General features: G+C 38.5%; 1 protein-coding gene across 1 annotated transcript; it reads left to right on the forward strand.

The window, feature by feature from the left end:
• Nucleotides 1-482: 482 nt before the first annotated feature.
• On the forward strand, nucleotides 483-7846 carry LOC117316705 (perlucin-like). Its single transcript, XM_033871457.1, has 6 exons — nucleotides 483-616; nucleotides 3689-3798; nucleotides 4187-4280; nucleotides 5799-5913; nucleotides 7293-7421; nucleotides 7770-7846. Exons 1-6 carry the CDS (start codon nucleotides 577-579, stop codon nucleotides 7792-7794), a joined length of 513 nt encoding a protein of 170 aa, XP_033727348.1. The 5' UTR covers nucleotides 483-576; the 3' UTR covers nucleotides 7795-7846.
• The last annotated feature ends 10890 nt before the right edge of the window (nucleotides 7847-18736 follow it).

Below are 18736 nucleotides of genomic sequence, written 5' to 3' on the forward strand. Positions count from 1 at the left end.
CTGTGTTTTGGCTTCTAGTTCAGATTCCAATGTGTTAAGCTTGTTCCTATTTACATAATGGCGGTCATTTCAAACTGATTGACACCAATTGGTAACGTCTAAATGATCAAGTTTTCTTCAATTCCCGTATTTTAGGTTTACAATTCCGTCAATCAGATTTAAATACTCGAGAAGTTATTTTTTCAGACTTAAATGCTATTTGTGTTCAGATTTAAACAATGGTTCCACTTTGATGAGAATCACCCCATAATTCATCTTTGTAATAAGCTGCTCATCTAATGGGAAGCATTTAAAATAGCTAAAGGTCTTGTTTTGGTACAACAGAAACATCTGGGCAATTAAACCCCATATATCAGGTGACAGTAATGGACGAATCAAAATCGAATGGCTATAATTATGATGTAAAATATTCACTGTGATGTCACTTTTTACCCACAATACCTCTGTGGTTGTATATAATCTCTTAGCCGCCATAATGAATGACATTCATAGCCTGATCGTCGAGCTGACTGGATCTGTCACACATTGCCTGATCCTTGATCTGACTAGATTTGTCGGACATAACCCACCTACATCATGCTTGTCCTGATTTATCTATTATCAACATGTCTTGTGGGTGAGTATGAAAAAATACGATACTTTCATGGATATTATATATACATATTTTATTTGTTTTGTATGTAAGTATTAAAGTATTACATACATTAGACACTAAATTTGTAATATATATTTTCCACACGCTTTTTATTTTAATATCAATGTATATTACGGTATATAATGTATAATTGTTGTGTAGGTAAGTATTAAAACAATAGATAATTAGGTATATGATGTATAATATATAATGTTGTATAAGTAAGTTTTTAAAGTATTTTATAATTAGGTATAAAATAAATATCTATTTGTGTAGGTATTAAAATAATATATAATTAGGTATTATATATATATAATATATATTTGTTGTGTTGGTCAGTATGTAAATAAAAAAAAACTTTATTCTTTTTGTGTTATATTTAGTTTCAAGAAAACTTCATTCTTATGGCATGTTAGATGTTTGGCATGAACTACAAAATAACATATACTGAAAATGTACAATATATACGATAACGATTTTTTTTTCACGGTTAAGCTATATATAACTATCAATATTCATGAAATCCTCCCCATAAACACGTGCATTGTGCTGATTTAACAGTAAGGGAAATAATCTTTCCCTAAATTCCTAGCACGAAATGAAATTCATGTTCTGTGGGAGTGTGATTTGTCTGCCGTTGAAGAAATATCAATTTTGAGATTTTCATGGTAGACTGGTTATGGATATCATGTCATTATCAGTTTCGTCGTTATCATGTGAATCTGACTCTAACATTTGTTTAGATAATTTTGTTTGTGGATCGTACCATGTATTTAAAACATTTATCCTTTATGTTGTGAATTATGAGCTAAAGATGAGAGGGATTGATACCCAAAATTCTCCTGGTGAATATATCGCTCAATGGCAGTATTGACATAATGTTAAACTGAAGTTACTGGTTAAACTCATTTTGCAGGGATGTAATTAATGAGTTTAAGTATGTGTTTTATACATATATTTTAAAACAAATGCAACTTTAAAAGGGTTCACTGTTCCTATGAAAGATAGACTTCACTTAAAACGCCCTGTTGTTTGGGTGCTTCTATTTGACTAGTACAATATATACATTAATACAGCTGTTGCTATCGCTGCTCAACCGTCGTCGTCATCAGCCAGGTCCATCTATCGTCGAGGGTTTAAACCCCTGTCATTGAACTCTCTGCGCATGGTGGATTAGCATAGGTGATCAGTCCCTACTCTCCGACGGTTGGCTTCCACCTACTTTCTCCACGCCGCAGCCAACACCATATCGTGATGCTCGCTCCGCTTCTTGCCCTTACTTTCAGACTACAGTGTTCCGTACCCCTCCTGCAATGCCGAGGGCTCCGAACATCCTCCAGCATGATTTAGCCGGAAATCCTCAACAGCCTTCTTCCACTGGAAAGTTCCATGCCTGCCAGCCTTTCCTGCCACACTCCTCTGTCAGCTCTTCATACTTGCAAGGGGCCGCGGTGGCCGAATGGTTAGGGTGTCCCGACACTTTGACACTAACCCTCCACCTCTGGGTTGCGAGTTCGAAACCTACGTGGGGCAGTTGCCAGGTACTGACCGTAGGACAGTGGTTTTTCTCCGGGTACTCCGGCTTTCCTCCACCTCCAAAACCTGGCACGTCCTTAAATGGCCATGGCTGTTAATAGGACGTTAAACAAAAACAAACAAAACTTCATACTTGCACTTCTTCCTTTCATGTGCCGTGTCTTCGTCTCCAATGGCACAGTCAGTTTCACCATGTCCACTTCTGTTCTCCTTCTGGTCGCAGTGTTGTCTCCACGTCTACCGTAAACTTGTATTGCTATAAACACTGCCATTTTCTTGATCCCATCTCTCTTATGTATGACTCGGCTTTTCTCAGCTCGTTCAGACCCTTCGTCACGTGACCTCTCAGCTGACTTAGTATTGCTTGCTCTTCATCTGCTGACCGTCTGTACTGTTTGACAAGTTTTCGTTGCTCTCTATTGGGTGTTTCAACTGGACCGTCTGCGGGCAAACCTTTAACTTCGTATTCACCAAAACGTTCTTTCCCGACGGTATACGCCAGTCTCGTCATTAACTCTATCTTCTTTTCCACACTGCCACTTAATGATGTTTCCAGGATCTTCTACGTCTTTATCAAACGTCTTCTATTTCTTCCTGTCAAGATCACTTTACTGCTTCGCTGCTGTCATATTCGAATCTCGGTATTCAATCCGCCTCTGTTCCCGGCCAAAACCTACAGTCCAGTCCCAGTATTCAAACCACCTCTGTTCCCGGCCAAAACCTACACTCCAGTCCCAGTATTCAAGCCACCTCTGTTCCCGGCCAAAACCTACACTCCAGTCCCAGTATTCAAGCCACCTCTGTTCCCGGCCAAAAACTACACTCCAGTCCCAGCATTCAAACCACCTCTGTTCCCGGCCAAAAACTACACTCCAGTCCCAGCATTCAAACCACCTCTGTTCCCGGCCAAAACCTACAGTCCAGTCCCAGCATTCAAGCCACCTCTGTTCCCGGCCAAAACCTACAGTCCAGTCCCAGTATTCAAGCCTACTCTGTTCCCGGCCAAAACCTACACTCCAGTCCCAGTATTCAAGCCACCTCTGTTCCCGGCCAAAAACTACACTCCAGTCCCAGCATTCAAGCCACCTCTGTTCCCGGCCAAAAACTACACTCCAGTCCCAGTATTCAAACCACCTCTGTTCCCGGCCAAAAACTACAGTCCAGTCCCAGCATTCAAACCACCTCTGTTCCCGGCCAAAAACTACACTCGAATCCCGGTATTCAAACCACCTCTGTTTTCGGCCAATAACTACACTCGAATCCCGGTATTCAAACCACCTCTGTTTCCGGCCAATAACTACACTCAAATCTTGGTGTTCTAGACATTTCTTGTTCCGGCCAAAAAACAGCATGTGATCGAAGCATTTTTGAATATATTGCCTCCCTTACCCTGCTGTCGCCCCGAATATTTCCGAACAACTGTCGTGTGTGAATGAACATATCAATATCATTTCAATGAAACATACAATTTGAACTGATTTGAGAAACCGACTGATGTCTGCTGTTTATTTGGTACAGGGGCGTATTGTCAATGCCCGTACGGATTCGATGTCATCAAGAATTCGAATTCGAATTCGAATGCTTGCTACTTAATAGTGGAGATGAGTTCAACGTGGATAGAAGCTAAGGTATTTATGAGAAATTGATCCATTCCCGAAAGATAATATATCATATAAACTGCTATCAATAAAAAAAAAAAAAAAGCAAATGTCATTTACTGTTTACATTTTAGTATAAATACTGTGTTGCAATGGAAACTGCCATACATAAAAATATCACTGATATACATATTTTGCTACGTATAGATAATGTGCTGTGACAGGTAGCTTTCTTATGTATCAAATACCATTGATTGTATGTATATTTTTCTACGTAGAGGTGACGGGTGTTATGAACGTAATTGAAATGGTCAGATTTCGCCGGTCTTGCGTTCGATTACCTGCCTGGTCATTGTAATTTTCCATCTCACTGTTACACACATTAACTGTTATTGACTGTTTTTATTTTCTGACGTAGCAATACTGCGATGTGCTGGGAGGCGACTTGGCTGCATTTGAGACAGAAGACGAAATGTCGCCCGTGAGAAAAATGTTGCAGGAGTTCCTCCCAGGTAACAAGCCTAATATTTACGAGGCATACACATATCAGGGGTAAACGATACATCACGTGATAGTATCAGGTGTTAACGATACATCACGTGATAGTATCAGGTGTTAACGATACATCACGTGATAGTATCAGGTGTTAACGATAAATCACGTGATAGTATCAGGGGTCAACAATACATCACGTGATAGCTTCAGGTGTTAACGATACATCACGTGATAGTATCAGGTGTTAACGATAAATCACGTGATAGTATCAGGGGTCAACAATACATCACGTGATAGTTTCAGGTGTTAACGATACATCACGTGATAGTATCAGATGTTAACGATAAATCACGTGATAGTATCAGGGGTCAACAATACATCACGTGATAGTTTCAGGTGTTAACGATACATCACGTGATAGTATCAGGTGTTAACGATACATCACGAGTGGTGTGTCCTGATGGGTGTCTTCAGTGAGGTAAAGCTAGTATTTGACCGAGCGGGATGTCATGCTGGGTGTCTTCAGTGAGGTAATACTATTATGTGACCGAGTGGGGTGTCATGCTGGATGTCTTCAGTGTGGTAAAACTATTATGTGACCGAGTGGGGTGTCCTGCTGGGTGTCTTCAGTGAGGTAATACTATTATGTGACCGAGTGGGGTGTCCTGATGGGTGTCTTCAGTGAGGTAAATCTATTATGTGACCGAGTGGGATGTCCTACTGGGTGTCTTCAGTGAGGTAAAACAAGTATGTGACCGAGTGGGGTGTCCTGATGGGTGTCTTCAGTGAGGTAAAGCTATGATGTGACCGGGTGGGTGTCCTGCTGGGTGTCTTCAGTGAGGTAAAACTATTATGTGACCGAGTGGGGTGTCCTACTGGGTGTCTTCAGTGAGGTAATACTAGTATGTGACCGAGTGGGGTGTCCTGCTGGGTGTCTTCAGTGAGGTAATACTATTATGTGACCGAGTGGGGTGTCATGCTGGGTGTCTTCAGTGAGGTAAATCTATTATGTGACCGAGTGGGGTGTCCTGCTGGATGTCTTCAGTGAGGTAATACTACTATGTGACCGAGTGGGGTGTCATGCTGGGTGTCTTCAGTGAGGTAAATCTATTATGTGACCGAGTGGGGTGTCATGCTGGATGTCTTCAGTATGGTAAAACTATTATGTGACCGAGTGGGGTGTCCTGCTGGATGTCTTCAGTATGGTAAAACTATTATGTGACCGAGTGGGGTGTCCTGATGGGTGTCTTCAGTAAGGTAAATCTATTATGTGACCGAGTGGGGTGTCCTGATGGGTGTCTTCAGTGAGGTAAAACTATTATGTGACCGAGTGGGGTGTCCTGATGGGTGTCTTCAGTGAGGTAGCACTATAATGTGACCGGATGGGGTAACCTGCTGGGTGTCTACAATGAGGTTACCATAATGTTACCACGTTAATTTTTTTTCAGTTCCCTTACCTAACACAAAATTAACATATTTTCCCTGTGTGTATCATAAATGAAGTACATGTTAAAATAATGTCTTTGCTTTTCAAGAGGGAGAGAGTTCGTTCCAAATGAACTTTTGGGTAGACGGAACTGACATTATAGAGAAGGGGAAATTCTATTGGATGGGAAAAAATGGAAACCAGGAACGAGTCTCCTACTACAAGTGAGTGTTCGTTTGTCACGTGACTCTCAGGGTCGCAAAAGGCAAAGCAATATCTCTTGTTCAACAGACATTTATTTAACAGTGGACACAATCCGAAGGGCAAATTACCAACAAATAACATAATGACAAAAAATAGCCAATTAACACTTGTACCTAGACACATGTGACACTAAAACAAACCAATGAACAGTCACGCCAGAACTGGACACTGCAACAAGACTGCGACAGTATACAATATAGACAAGGGTCACTTCACACGATAAAACCCCTACACTTACATAGACATGGGTTATTACACACGATAAACACCCTACACTTACATAGACACGGGTCATTACACACGATAAACACCCTACACTTACATAGACACGGGTCACTTCACACGATAAAACCCCTACACTTACATAGACATGGGTCACTAAACACGATACAAACACTTCACTTACATAGACACGGGTCACTACACACGATAAAAACCCTACACCTACATAGACATGGGTCACTAAACACGATACAAACACTTCACTTACATAGACACGGGTCACTAAACACGATAAAAACACTTCACTTACATAGACACGGGTCACTTCACACGTTAAACCCCTACACTTACATAGACACGGGTCACTTCACACGATAAAAACCCTACATGTACCTAGACACGGGTCACTAAACACGATAAAAACCCTTCACTTACATAGACACGGGTCACTTCACACGTTAAACCCCTACACTTCCATAGACAGGGGTCACTTCACCAGATAAAAATCCTACATTTACATAGACACGGGTCACTAAACACGATAAAAACCCTACACTTACATAGACACGGGTCACTAAACACGATACAAACACTTCACTTGCATAGACACGGGTCACTTCACACGGGCCCTTTCCCATACTCCTTCTGTACACCGTACACCAGAATCTCCAATACTATGTAGGGATAGTCTCCCCATTGCTCCATCCTCTTATGTTTTCATTTTGTCAACACTTTTCTCACTAAAACTCTGTCCTGTACTCCGTGTGCTGATTGTCGCACTTTAGAATCATAATTCGCCTGATATTTTATCTCTTTCTTCTCAGCTTCAGCATCTGCAACGTTGTAAGCTAACTCCAGCCTCGTTCTCAAATGTTTCGTAATACTCGATCCCTGACTAATCCGCATCTAACAGAAGTCAAGGGATATAATCAATTTAACATGCTATGTTCATCTAAAAAAAAAAAGAGATATATCAAAAGATGTTAGCGACCTCGATTAAACAATGATGAAAATAACATCAAAAACCATATCGTCTTTTATGAGCGTTGTGCATTACTGTAACGATATACACACTTAGATGAGGATTACTGTAAAACAAATATGTTCTGTTTGACAGGAAATCGTCGAACGGACAGACGGACAACGCCAATTTACTGTCAAGCTGTCTAGAGCTAGGAAGTAATAGAAACTTTGGCATGAGCGACCAGAACTGTAGCATGAAACAGGGCTTCATTTGTGAGGCCAGGTAGGGCGAAAATGTGTGACATGTATATACATGTAGGTAGGGCGGTGATTTTGTTATGATGGTGTCGGTAAGTGTGGGTATAGAAATATAATAACAGAAATATTAACTGGAATTTCCACAAAGTCTCGTATGCGGAAAATTTTAACCAGTGCTTAACCTATTATAGACATATTAAAACGTTTACATTAAAAACAAAATTATATCAACTTACAGTGAAACGTAACGATACCTTTCTGTGTTCTTTTCCATATATATATAAAATTGTGTAAAACAAACAAAATCAATACTTACTAGATGTTAAAATGTTTAGATTCTAACTCTTAACAAGTTGTTTAATTTTGTTTTCAGCAAGTATAGCGACAACGAGGAATAAGCAGTCCTACAAGTGTTTATTTTGATACAAATAAACAGTACTCTGGTTTAAATGGGTGTGTATTTTATATTCTAGTCCATGGAGATATTATCGGTGATGACACGACAATATTGGGTATACTAATGGGCTCGATTAAGATGTTCTACACACAAACAGTACGCTATCTTTCAAACGAGAAGCGACGGTAACATGCGGCCTCTGTCGACAGTTCGACAGGTGTCTCTTCCTCTCTCAGCAAGGTTACAGCAAATATTTCAAAATGAAGGATGTTACTATCAAGAAAAGGCTAATTCATGATAGTTAACATTTGTTTGATGCCTTATCAGTTAACAGTCAACACTTTTCCCCGAGGCGTTCGGACCAACACGATGAAATGTTTTCAGAAGCTGTAGGCCCAGAGAAACACTTCATCGGATCAGGCATGACTGATAAGGCATGAAACAACTGTTTTCTTACCTGAATAATCCACAAGATTTCACATTACTATACTATTTTGTTTGACCGAGGAACGCGTTAACAATCTGTTAATTCCGGCTCTGGTGAATTTTCGAACTCCAGAGTTGATTTTCCTTTGGCCTCGCAGACGCCGTATGAATTCTTACACACAATTTTATTGCATTCATTTAGATACAAAAAAAAAACTTGATAGGAGATTCATTCGATCCATTCTGACATTGAATTGGCAGTCATCGCTAGGCGTTGCTCAAGATACTGTTTGCAAATCACAATCAGAAAGACGCTTCATAATGAATAATCATTTATGTGGTTTGGCACTTGCGGATGTTCCTCGCCAGATAGCAGTCAAAATTGTTATCTGACTCACTATATAAATGAATATTAACCAAATTTGACTGTTTTCCAATACTGAAACATGCTAAACCATGAACTGTTGCTCGAGCACGCGCTGCCCAATCGAACGTGAATAATTACAAGCATACAGATGACAGTGACTACACTTCTTGTCGTCGACAGGTTTGTAAACATCGGTCGACTGTAAACATGACTTTTAGGTTTGAAGACATAAACGATGACGAGCTTTTAAATCTCATAGAGAACAGAGACTCAGCTTATACCAGGAATATCATCAAGGGTTCTGTGAATTATTAAATTTTGAATTTCAGACTGTTTTTTGTTTGTTGTAATTTATTCTCCTCAATGGTCAGATAACAAAACAGTTGTCTCATGCCTCATCAGTCAACAGTCAAAACAGTCAAACAACTGTAAAATATTAACTGGTCAACAGCCCAAACAATTAATTTACAGTTACATAGACAATCAGGTATCAAAATGAGCTGTTAACACTGTAGTCATGATATAACGATACACATGGTTGCCGACAACTCTTGACAGTTCATACTTACATGATCTACAGATTTCTGGACAGCTAGCAAAGAGAGTTCATACTTATATATTTACCATTGTTTGGCACTGCCACTATATAACCCTACCAATTCAGTTGCGAGTTCACCCAGCTTATGAACTGCCAACTGAAATTTGAATTTGATCATTTCAAAAAAAAAATCGCACGACAAATAAAAAATCGTAGATGGTAAATATAAGCATTGAACGGCTTTCAGTTGGCATTCATAGTCAATATGAATGCCAACTGGAGAGAGGCAAATTCAACATGAAGCGCTAGCGCGCTTCATGGAATTTGCCTCTGTCATATTGACTATGAATGACAACTGAAAGCCGTTCAATGCTTAAATGAACCTCAGATTTCTGGACAGTTACCAAAGGCAGTTCATACTTACATATACTTAAAAAAGAAATAATCAACATGACAACGGAAATTCCGTATTAAGATCGCTAACTTTTTCATGCCTTTCCTCTATCTTTAGGCGACTACGTCTGTACCATAGTTACGCTACATGGCGACCTTCTTTATGACGTAATGCTATTGTTTATTATAAGGGGAGGTAATTATGGTGTATTGGGCGTCCAGGCGCTGATTTCAGTGTGACTTTAGGGACGGATTGAACATATATATGGTCCAATTTACTTCAGAACTCCTGCATTTTAATGAAAATGGGGAAAAGTTCAAAGATAGACCATGTGACAAACTCTATGCCCGTAAGAATTTAATTAATTTCATAAAATTAATAGAAGAATATTTTAATATAATTGGGCTGCAATGCTCAACCTGACATGGAATGTCTCTGTTAATACTGAACGTTAATGCCCATACCAGCATAGCAAACCCAACATATTTGACCACTTCTATACATAATATTATGACCAAAGTATAGCTGAAACATTTAAATTAAGGGGCATCTAAACAGCAAATCCAGTCAAAACAGTGATGTTTTACAAGCCTATAAATCCCTATTGAGGTGTAATTTAACACAAGTAACATGATGAACTTTTAGTATGTATCATGACAAATCATGGGACTTGCTGTTGACATGTTATTTGTTAAGCTGTTTGTAAATTTCAACAAAACATACGAAAATGCATGTTTCAGGGGAGATAATTAACTCATTCGTATCGCAGATATTACACAAACTTGCCATGTCGTTTTGCTCACGAGTGTCTTAAGCACAATATAGGAGCATTGGTTTGACCAGCTTTGACGTTATCATATGTATAAACACTGTTTTTATTTTCATCTTGAAATGCAAATTGCTGTCATGAATGATATCGCACAGATATGGCAATCAATTTGACTTAAAAAGGTCCTTCTTACTATGATCAGAAGTCTTAAAGGATGATATTGGAGCATTTTTATTAACTGAAATGACTCCTTTTAAGCCATATTTGTGTAATATTATTCACAGCCGCCATTTACATTTCAAGGTCAAAACAAAATAAGCATTTATACGTACATAAAGTATAAATCCGGTCAAACAAATGCTCCTACCATGTGCTATAGACACTTGTGGGCATAACAGTCTGGCTATTTTTCAGGTTTGGTCATTTGCGTGACATAGAATTTTTCCATGCTACATCTTACCACAAAGTTACCCTATAGAAGAAACTGTTAGCATCTACAGCAAATTATTGGTGATCGTAAGAAGCTTCCTGTCCAAACATTCATTTTGGTATATTACATGACAATTTTTTTTTTACAAATATATATATATATTCATTCGTGTTTGAAATCCAACATTACTCTGTAATATAGATGACCCTTAACGGTATCTCGGATAGAAAGTTCAAACGGGACGGCAGATAACGTTCCGAAATGCCAGAGCTTGATATGTAAAATAGTCTGTAGAGCAGGTATGATTGGATTCTAGGAATTAAATATATGATAGGCTGATCTGTTTCTTCTTTCCCTTTTTAACTCAGTTTCGGCGTCGTCGAGCTCTGTCTCAGACACGTTCTGTTCTTGTCACGGAAACGTCTTGTTCTTGTCACGGAAACGTCTTGTTCTTGTCTCAGACACGTCTTACTCTTGTCACAGACACGTCTTACTCTTGTCTCAGACACGTCTTACTCTTGTCACAGACACGTCTTACTCTTGTCACAGACACGTCTTACTCTTGTCACAGACACGTCTTACTCTTGTCTCAGACACGTCTTACTCTTGTCTCAGACACGTCTTACTCTTGTCTCAGACACGTCTTACTCTTGTCTCAGACACGTCTTACTCTTGTCTCAGACACGTCCTATTCTTGTCACAGACACGTCTTACTCTTGTCACAGACACGTCTTACTCTTGTCTCAGACAAGTCTTACTCTTGTCTCAGACACGTCTTACACTTGTCACAGACACGTCTTGTTCTTGTCACGGACAGGTCTTACTCTTGTCTCAGACATGTCTTACTCTTGTCACGGAAACGTCTTACTCTTGTCACAGATATGTCTTACACTTGTCACAGACACGTCTTACTTTTGTCTCAGTCACGTCTTACTCTTGTCTCAGACACGTCTTGTTCTAATCACGGAAACGTCTTACTCTTGTCACGGAAACGTCTTACTCTTGTCTCAAACACGTCTTGATGTTGTCATGGAAACGTCATTTTCTAGTCACGGCGATGTCTTGTTCTTGTCCCACACACGTCTTTCTCTTGTCCCAGACACGTCTTACTCTTGTCTCAGACACGTCTTACTCTTGTCTCAGACACGTCTTACTCTTGTCACAGACACGTCTTATTCTTGTCACAGACACGTCTTATTCTTGTCTCAGACACGTCTTACTCTTGTCTCAGACACGTCTGACTCGTGTCTCAGACACGTCTTACTCTTGTCACGGAAACGTCTTGCTCTTGTCTCAGACACGTCTTATTCTTGTCACAGACACGTCTTATTCTTGTCACAGACACGTCTTATTCTTGTCACAGACACGTCTTACTCTTGTCTCAGACACGTCTTACTCTTGTCTCAGACACGTCTTACTCTTGTCTCAGACACGTCTTACTCTTGTCTCAGACACGTCTGACTCTTGTCTCAGACACGTCTTACTCTTGTCTCAGACACGTCTTACTCTTGTCTCAGACACAGCTTACTCTTGTCTCAGACACGTCTTACTCTTGTCTCAGACACGTCTTACTCTTGTCTCAGACACGTCTTACTCTTGTCTCAGACACGTCTGACTCTTGTCTCAGACACGTCTGACTCTTGTCTCAGACACGTCTTACTCTTGTCTCAGACACGTCTGACTCTTGTCTCAGACACGTCTTACTCTTGTCTCAGACACGTCTTACTCTTGTCTCAGACACGTCTTACTCTTGTCTCAGACACGTCTTACTCTTGTCTCAGACACGTCTTACACTTGTCTCAGACACGTCTTACTCTTGTCACAGACACGTCTTACTCTTGTCTCAGACACGTCTTACTCTTGTCTCAGACACGTCTTACTCTTGTCTCAGACACGTCTTGTTCCTTTCTCGGCGTGGTTATTGCTTGATATTCGTTATACTTAGAAGGCCGTCGTGTTGCGTGGGTCGGGTGACGGAAAGAGTTACACACGTTCTAGATTGGGAAAACCGGTTCGAGACACATGTTTATCTCACTACGTAAAATGATTTTGACAGTTACATATTTGTGCTAGCTCGGCCATAATCTTTTATCATCTAAAATATATATAATAAAAAAATAAAGCGAAGAAGGAAGTTCTAATTGGATGTTGGTGAAAGAGTGATGTTTTTCGACGAATTCTAAAAAATTATGAATTGTTTGTTGTACACAAATAAATTTTGACGTTGTCGGGAAAACAATATATATTGGGTAGGCGACAGAGTTGGAGATGTTCTTGGGTAGACGTGGCATGTACCAAGCGAAACGAGCGTCTACCTTAACACCGAGACTCTTGTTTAAGCGTTGTGAGGCCACACAGGTAATCAAGTTTGTTTCATATTACAACATTTTATCATAAATGTGAAAATACCTATCTAGGAAATCACAATGACAAGCGCCTCAGTGCACATTAGCATTATTCTCCCTCAAGGCCAGCTTCGGTTTCCCCGTCCTCCCGGTTCGTGTGACATAAGATGGCCCGTGTCAGAATGGCAGCATGAGACTTTAAGGAAATGCATAGTGCATACAAATGTACACTGTATCTCCTGACTGCTTGACAGGGCTATATGTACATAAAATTTCTAAGAACCTATATATAGAATGTTGTACCTTACCAAAATATGTTACAGTCAATAAGCGGGCTTGTAGATAGACTGTGGTACGTTAATATACCTCAGAAGCATTTTTCAGATTATCATTTCTCTACGAAATCCTTAAATTCAAAGGCGATTTTGACTACTTCACAAAACAGATAGAAATTCTAAATACTAAAAAGAATCATCGATACTTGTTACTTAACTGAAATATCCAAATATTGAATATTTGAAATTCCGACAATCATACACAATGTCAGTAAAAATAGAGAAGCTCGTTTTTTCTGTGTTAGAACCGCATAGTTCAGATTCCGATGTTCTACAAGGCTTCAGCTTTTTCTCATTTACAAAATGGCAGCCATTTTAAGCTGATTGACACCAATTCACGCCGTCAAAATGTTTAGTTTTCTTTTAACCTCCATTATTCTATGTTTAACAGAAAAATGAGTTTATGATTCCTTGAAAATCCCTATAGTAAATCAAATTAAAATGGCTAGAGTTTAAAAAAAAAATCAGAATAAGATACCAGTTGTGTACAGTTTCTAGAAACTGTTCCGAATTTGAAGAGTGTCATCATAGAAAACACCTTTGGAATAAGCTGCTTATTCAATGGGAAGCACCTGAAAAGAACTAAAGGTCTTTTGTAGTATATCAGAAGCACCCGGGCATTTATTTATTCCATGCACGTAAAAGTTATGGACGAATTAAATTGTGTTATACCAACGCAAGGCTATATAAGGTACTCACTATGACGTCATTTTACCCAGAATACCTCAGTGGTCTGAACGACAAACATAGTCGATCTGACTAGATCTGTCATACATAGCCAGGTCGGTGATCTGATTGGATGACATACTCCACGTAAATCATGCTGATCCAGATATATATTATATCAACATGTCTTGTAGGTGAGTAAGAAAGAAATACGTTAATTACAGGAATGTTAGAAATTTGATTTATATAATATCTATCTGTTGGATCGGTAGGTATAGACGTATTACATACATTCGACACTTGATGTATGATATCTACACGACATCTACGTATTGTTTAGGTTAATATTGATTATAATTAGGTATTAGATATACAATATCTACTTGCTGTGTAGTTAGATATTAAAGTATTTCATGATTAGGTACAGAATGTATAAGATATACAATATCTACTTGTTGTGTAGGTAAATATTACATATCAGATAGAAGTATAACATCTACTTTCTTCATGCCTTTTAGGTTAACATTGATTATAATTAGGTTTCAGATATACAATATCTACTTGTTTTGTAGGTATCATCCTTTAGCGGCTGTAATAATATAATAATATATAATATATGATAATTTACACTGATCAGTGCGTATGAATACATGGTTAAAATCCTTCCGCGGAACGATTTCACTTTTTCTACATTGTTGTTATAAACATGGAATAATTATTAAAATTATCAAATTTATAATGTATTCTTGTATTTTATGAAAGGCAAGATATGCTATATACTTTTATTTTGACAAAATAATGCTGTTTTTAATCCTAAAATAGCGGACTATTTTACTCGACCGACTAGACATGCACAATCCGGAACTCCTCGGGCTTTTCCGCATTTGGACGTGCTTCGAGACATTAATATCTAGACCGACTTTTTTATTCAAAAAAAAAAAAAAAAAAAAAAAAAATGACATATATGGATTGAATCTTGATTTGATCGATTTCATGGGGTCTTGAATTGAGATGCTCTTCGCAGTTCATTAAATTTGTCTCAAGAGCAACTCAATTCAAGACCCCATGAAATCGATCAAATCAAGATTCAATCCTTAAATAAACAAAATTAAAAACATCGAAAAGTGCGGGAATCAGTAATGACGTCATATCTTTGTGACGTTACTCCACGTCAACTTAACGGCGCCATTTTGAAAGGACTGATCAACACAATGTAAGCGTTTCCTGCTGTTATCGGATAATATGTGCATGAATAGCTAACGTCGAGTAAGTATTTTGTCAAAACCTAGTCTGAATATTTCAGAAATACAGCAAAATAACCAATGTATCTATCTCCACTTCGATTGGAAAAATCGGCAAGTTTCAACGAGTTGAATACAAAGGTCCGCTCTCATTGGTCAAAAACGGAAAACTTATATTTTCACTGCAAAATCTTATATTTTCACTGCAAAATCTTATATTTTCACTACAAAATCTTATGTTTTCACTGCTCATCGCTGCAGTGAAAATATAAGTTGTATTAGTTTGATATATCTCTATATTTCACTGGCAAAAATGCAATAAATAGAGGATATCTAACAGTGTCTTCAGTAATACCAAATATATTTCACGAATGGGGCTAATATTTTGATATTTTTCACGATTGCGCAGCACGAGTGAAAAATATCAAAATATTAGCCACGCGAGTGAAATATATTTGGTATTACTGAAAACACTGTTAGATATTCTGTTTATTACATTTTTTATCAACGAAAACCCTACCCCGTATGCTAACTAGGCCTACAGTTCCCTTAAAAAAAGTAGTTCCCCTGTCCAGGTGCTGACATATATGTCGGGCTTTCTGATTGGTCAATTATTTTGGTATTTTCTAATCATTAATTTGATTGGTCAATTCAGTAAAAGTGATAAAATATCATATTTTTCTAAAAATATCACTTTTTTAGAATGAATATTTGTTTATATTTCACTGGTAAAAATACAATAAATAGTTTTCTATGTTGTTTTATTTGTGTATATATTGTGTGAATATTTGATATGTATTCGGTGATACTACCAGAAAGCCGTTGTACAATACAATACAATGCTGATTTAGCTTCACATATCACAGCAACTTTTCCAACAAATACAATAATAAAATATGTAACTGTGATTAATATGTCTAAAACAAGATATGATTTAATTCATCTTAAAGGCAGTGTATAATAAGACAATGTATACTATTTATACTTCAACGTAAGCAACGTATCTCTATTGACATCCGAACTAAGCTGCATGATAATTTCATTTTCCAAATTTTGAATTTTCCATTTCTTGATAGTAATATTCCTGAGATGCAGGTTGACGAAAACCATGAAAATGTTTAATGGTCGACATCATCATCTCATTTAGAAATATCATATTTCCTTTTGCGATATTAATTCCGATCTGTTCGATGTTAGTTGATATCCCAATTGGTTCCGTTGTCTCCACCCAAACTCTCATTTGACATTGTTACTTAAAGGGGAATGCCTTCGTTCGGGCATCAGAAACATGCACAATTTATATTGATGAAATCTATGTCCAGACGATAATTATAAGAGTGTTTGTGTGTACAAATCATGAAATTAACGCCGAAATGTACCGAAAAAAGTCGTATCGTATGCAAATACCGTATGTTTTTGTGGTAATTGGTGATACTTCGGGACGAAATAAGAGTTTTCAAGACTTAATACTCGAAGAACCTCTTGAGAGTAAAGCTGCCTTAATGATGTAAACTTATAACTTTTACTACCAGGAAAAATATGTATTTCCCAGTAAGTTGAATATTGACGCCCTAAACTTAATTCAAACGAAGGATTGCCCCTTTAATCTGGATTTTACCTAGAGTTGAATGTCGAATGTCGCTAATGAAGCAAATACATACCCTTCCGGTACGCCTGGCCTCTTTTTCCTTGTATTTTTCAAGGGTCCCCATGACCTTCGAAATCGTCGCATCAACAACTCGTGATTATGAGACCTACCAAGTTGATTTTATCAGGTTTTCACGGTTAAACTATATAAATATCAACGTGTATGTATTCATCACCACAAATACGTGTATTGTGCTGATTAAACAGCAAGAAACATTGTTGTTCCCCGAATTCCTTAGCACGTTATGAAATTAATGTATTCTGGTGGTGTGACTTATCTGCTGGTTAAGAAATCTTTATTTGAGTTTATTTTTTAATGAAGACTCGTTAAGGAGATTATGTCATTATCTGTTTCGTTATTATCACATGAATCTGACTCAACCACCTGTTCAGATAATTTTTATATGAATCGTACCACGAATATCAAACTGATATCCTTCATGCTATGAAATCTGAATTAAAGACGACTTCCACGCAATGGCAGTGATTACATACTGTTAAAACGCCCTGTTGGTGGTTTGTTGTTTTTATTTGGGTTGTGCGATGCATTTTAAACTGAAATCCAATACAGACATTTATCAAATGTTTCACTCGAGTCTCCGTATTCAAGTAACTTCCGTTACTAGCCAAAAACTACACTCGAGTCTCGGTGGCAACCATACTCTGTTCCTGGCCAAAAACTACACTCGAGTCCCGGTATACAACCCTCGGGGCCGCGGTGTCCAAGTGGTTAAGGTGTCCCGACACTTTAATACTAGCCCTCCACCACTGGGTTGCGAGTTCGAAACCTACGTGGGACAGTTGCCAGGTACTGACCGTAGGCCGGTGGTTTTTCTCCGGTTACTCAGCTTTCCTCCACCTCCAAAACCTGGCACGTCCTTAAATGACCCTGACTGTTAATAGGACGTTAAACAAAAACAAACCAAAAACAAATCGTAAACAAGCCACCTCTATTCCAAGCCAACAACATCACTCAGGACTCGGTGTTCAAGCCACCTCTGTTCCCAGCCAAACACTACACTCGAATCTCGGTATAAAACCTACCTCTGTTCCCAGCCAAACACTACACTCAAATCTCGGTATAAAACCTACCTCTGTTCCCAGCCAAACACTACACTCAAATCTCGGTATAACACCTACCTCTGTTCCCAGCCAAACACTACACTCGAATCTCGGTATAAAACCCACCCCTGTTCCCATAATAATCATCATGAAAATGCTGGATGAACGAAAAGTTCTTGACTACATCGCTTTTCTCTCCCGTCCGCAGCCCCGAACATTTCTACAAAAATCTCGTATGTGAAGGTTCATATCATCAATGCTTCAATGAAGCAAAGAGTTTGAACTTATCTGAAACCAACTGACGTCTATTGTTTCTTTGGTACAGGGGCGTATTGGGTCTGTCCGTACAGGTTCATGGTCAGTGGCGATTCGAATTCCTGCTTCCTAATAGTTGAAATGGATCAACGTGGATAGAAGCTAAGGTATGTTTGAGAAATTGATCCATTCCAGAAAGATGATATATCATATAACCTGCTATATATATGCAAAACAAATTTACTGTAACTGTGTTGTGACGTTGAACTATCGTATATATTTTCCTACGTAGAAATACTGTGTTGTGACGTTGAACTATCGTATATATTTTCCTACGTAGAAATACTGTGTTGTGACGTTGAACTATCGTATATATTTTCCTACGTAGAAATACTGTGTTGTGACGTTGAACTATCGTATATATTTTCCTACGTAGAAATACTGTGTTGTGACGTTGAACTATCGTAT

This window comes from Pecten maximus, chromosome 18 (genome assembly GCF_902652985.1).
Source record: "Pecten maximus chromosome 18, xPecMax1.1, whole genome shotgun sequence".
Taxonomy (NCBI): Eukaryota; Metazoa; Mollusca; class Bivalvia; order Pectinida; family Pectinidae; genus Pecten; species Pecten maximus.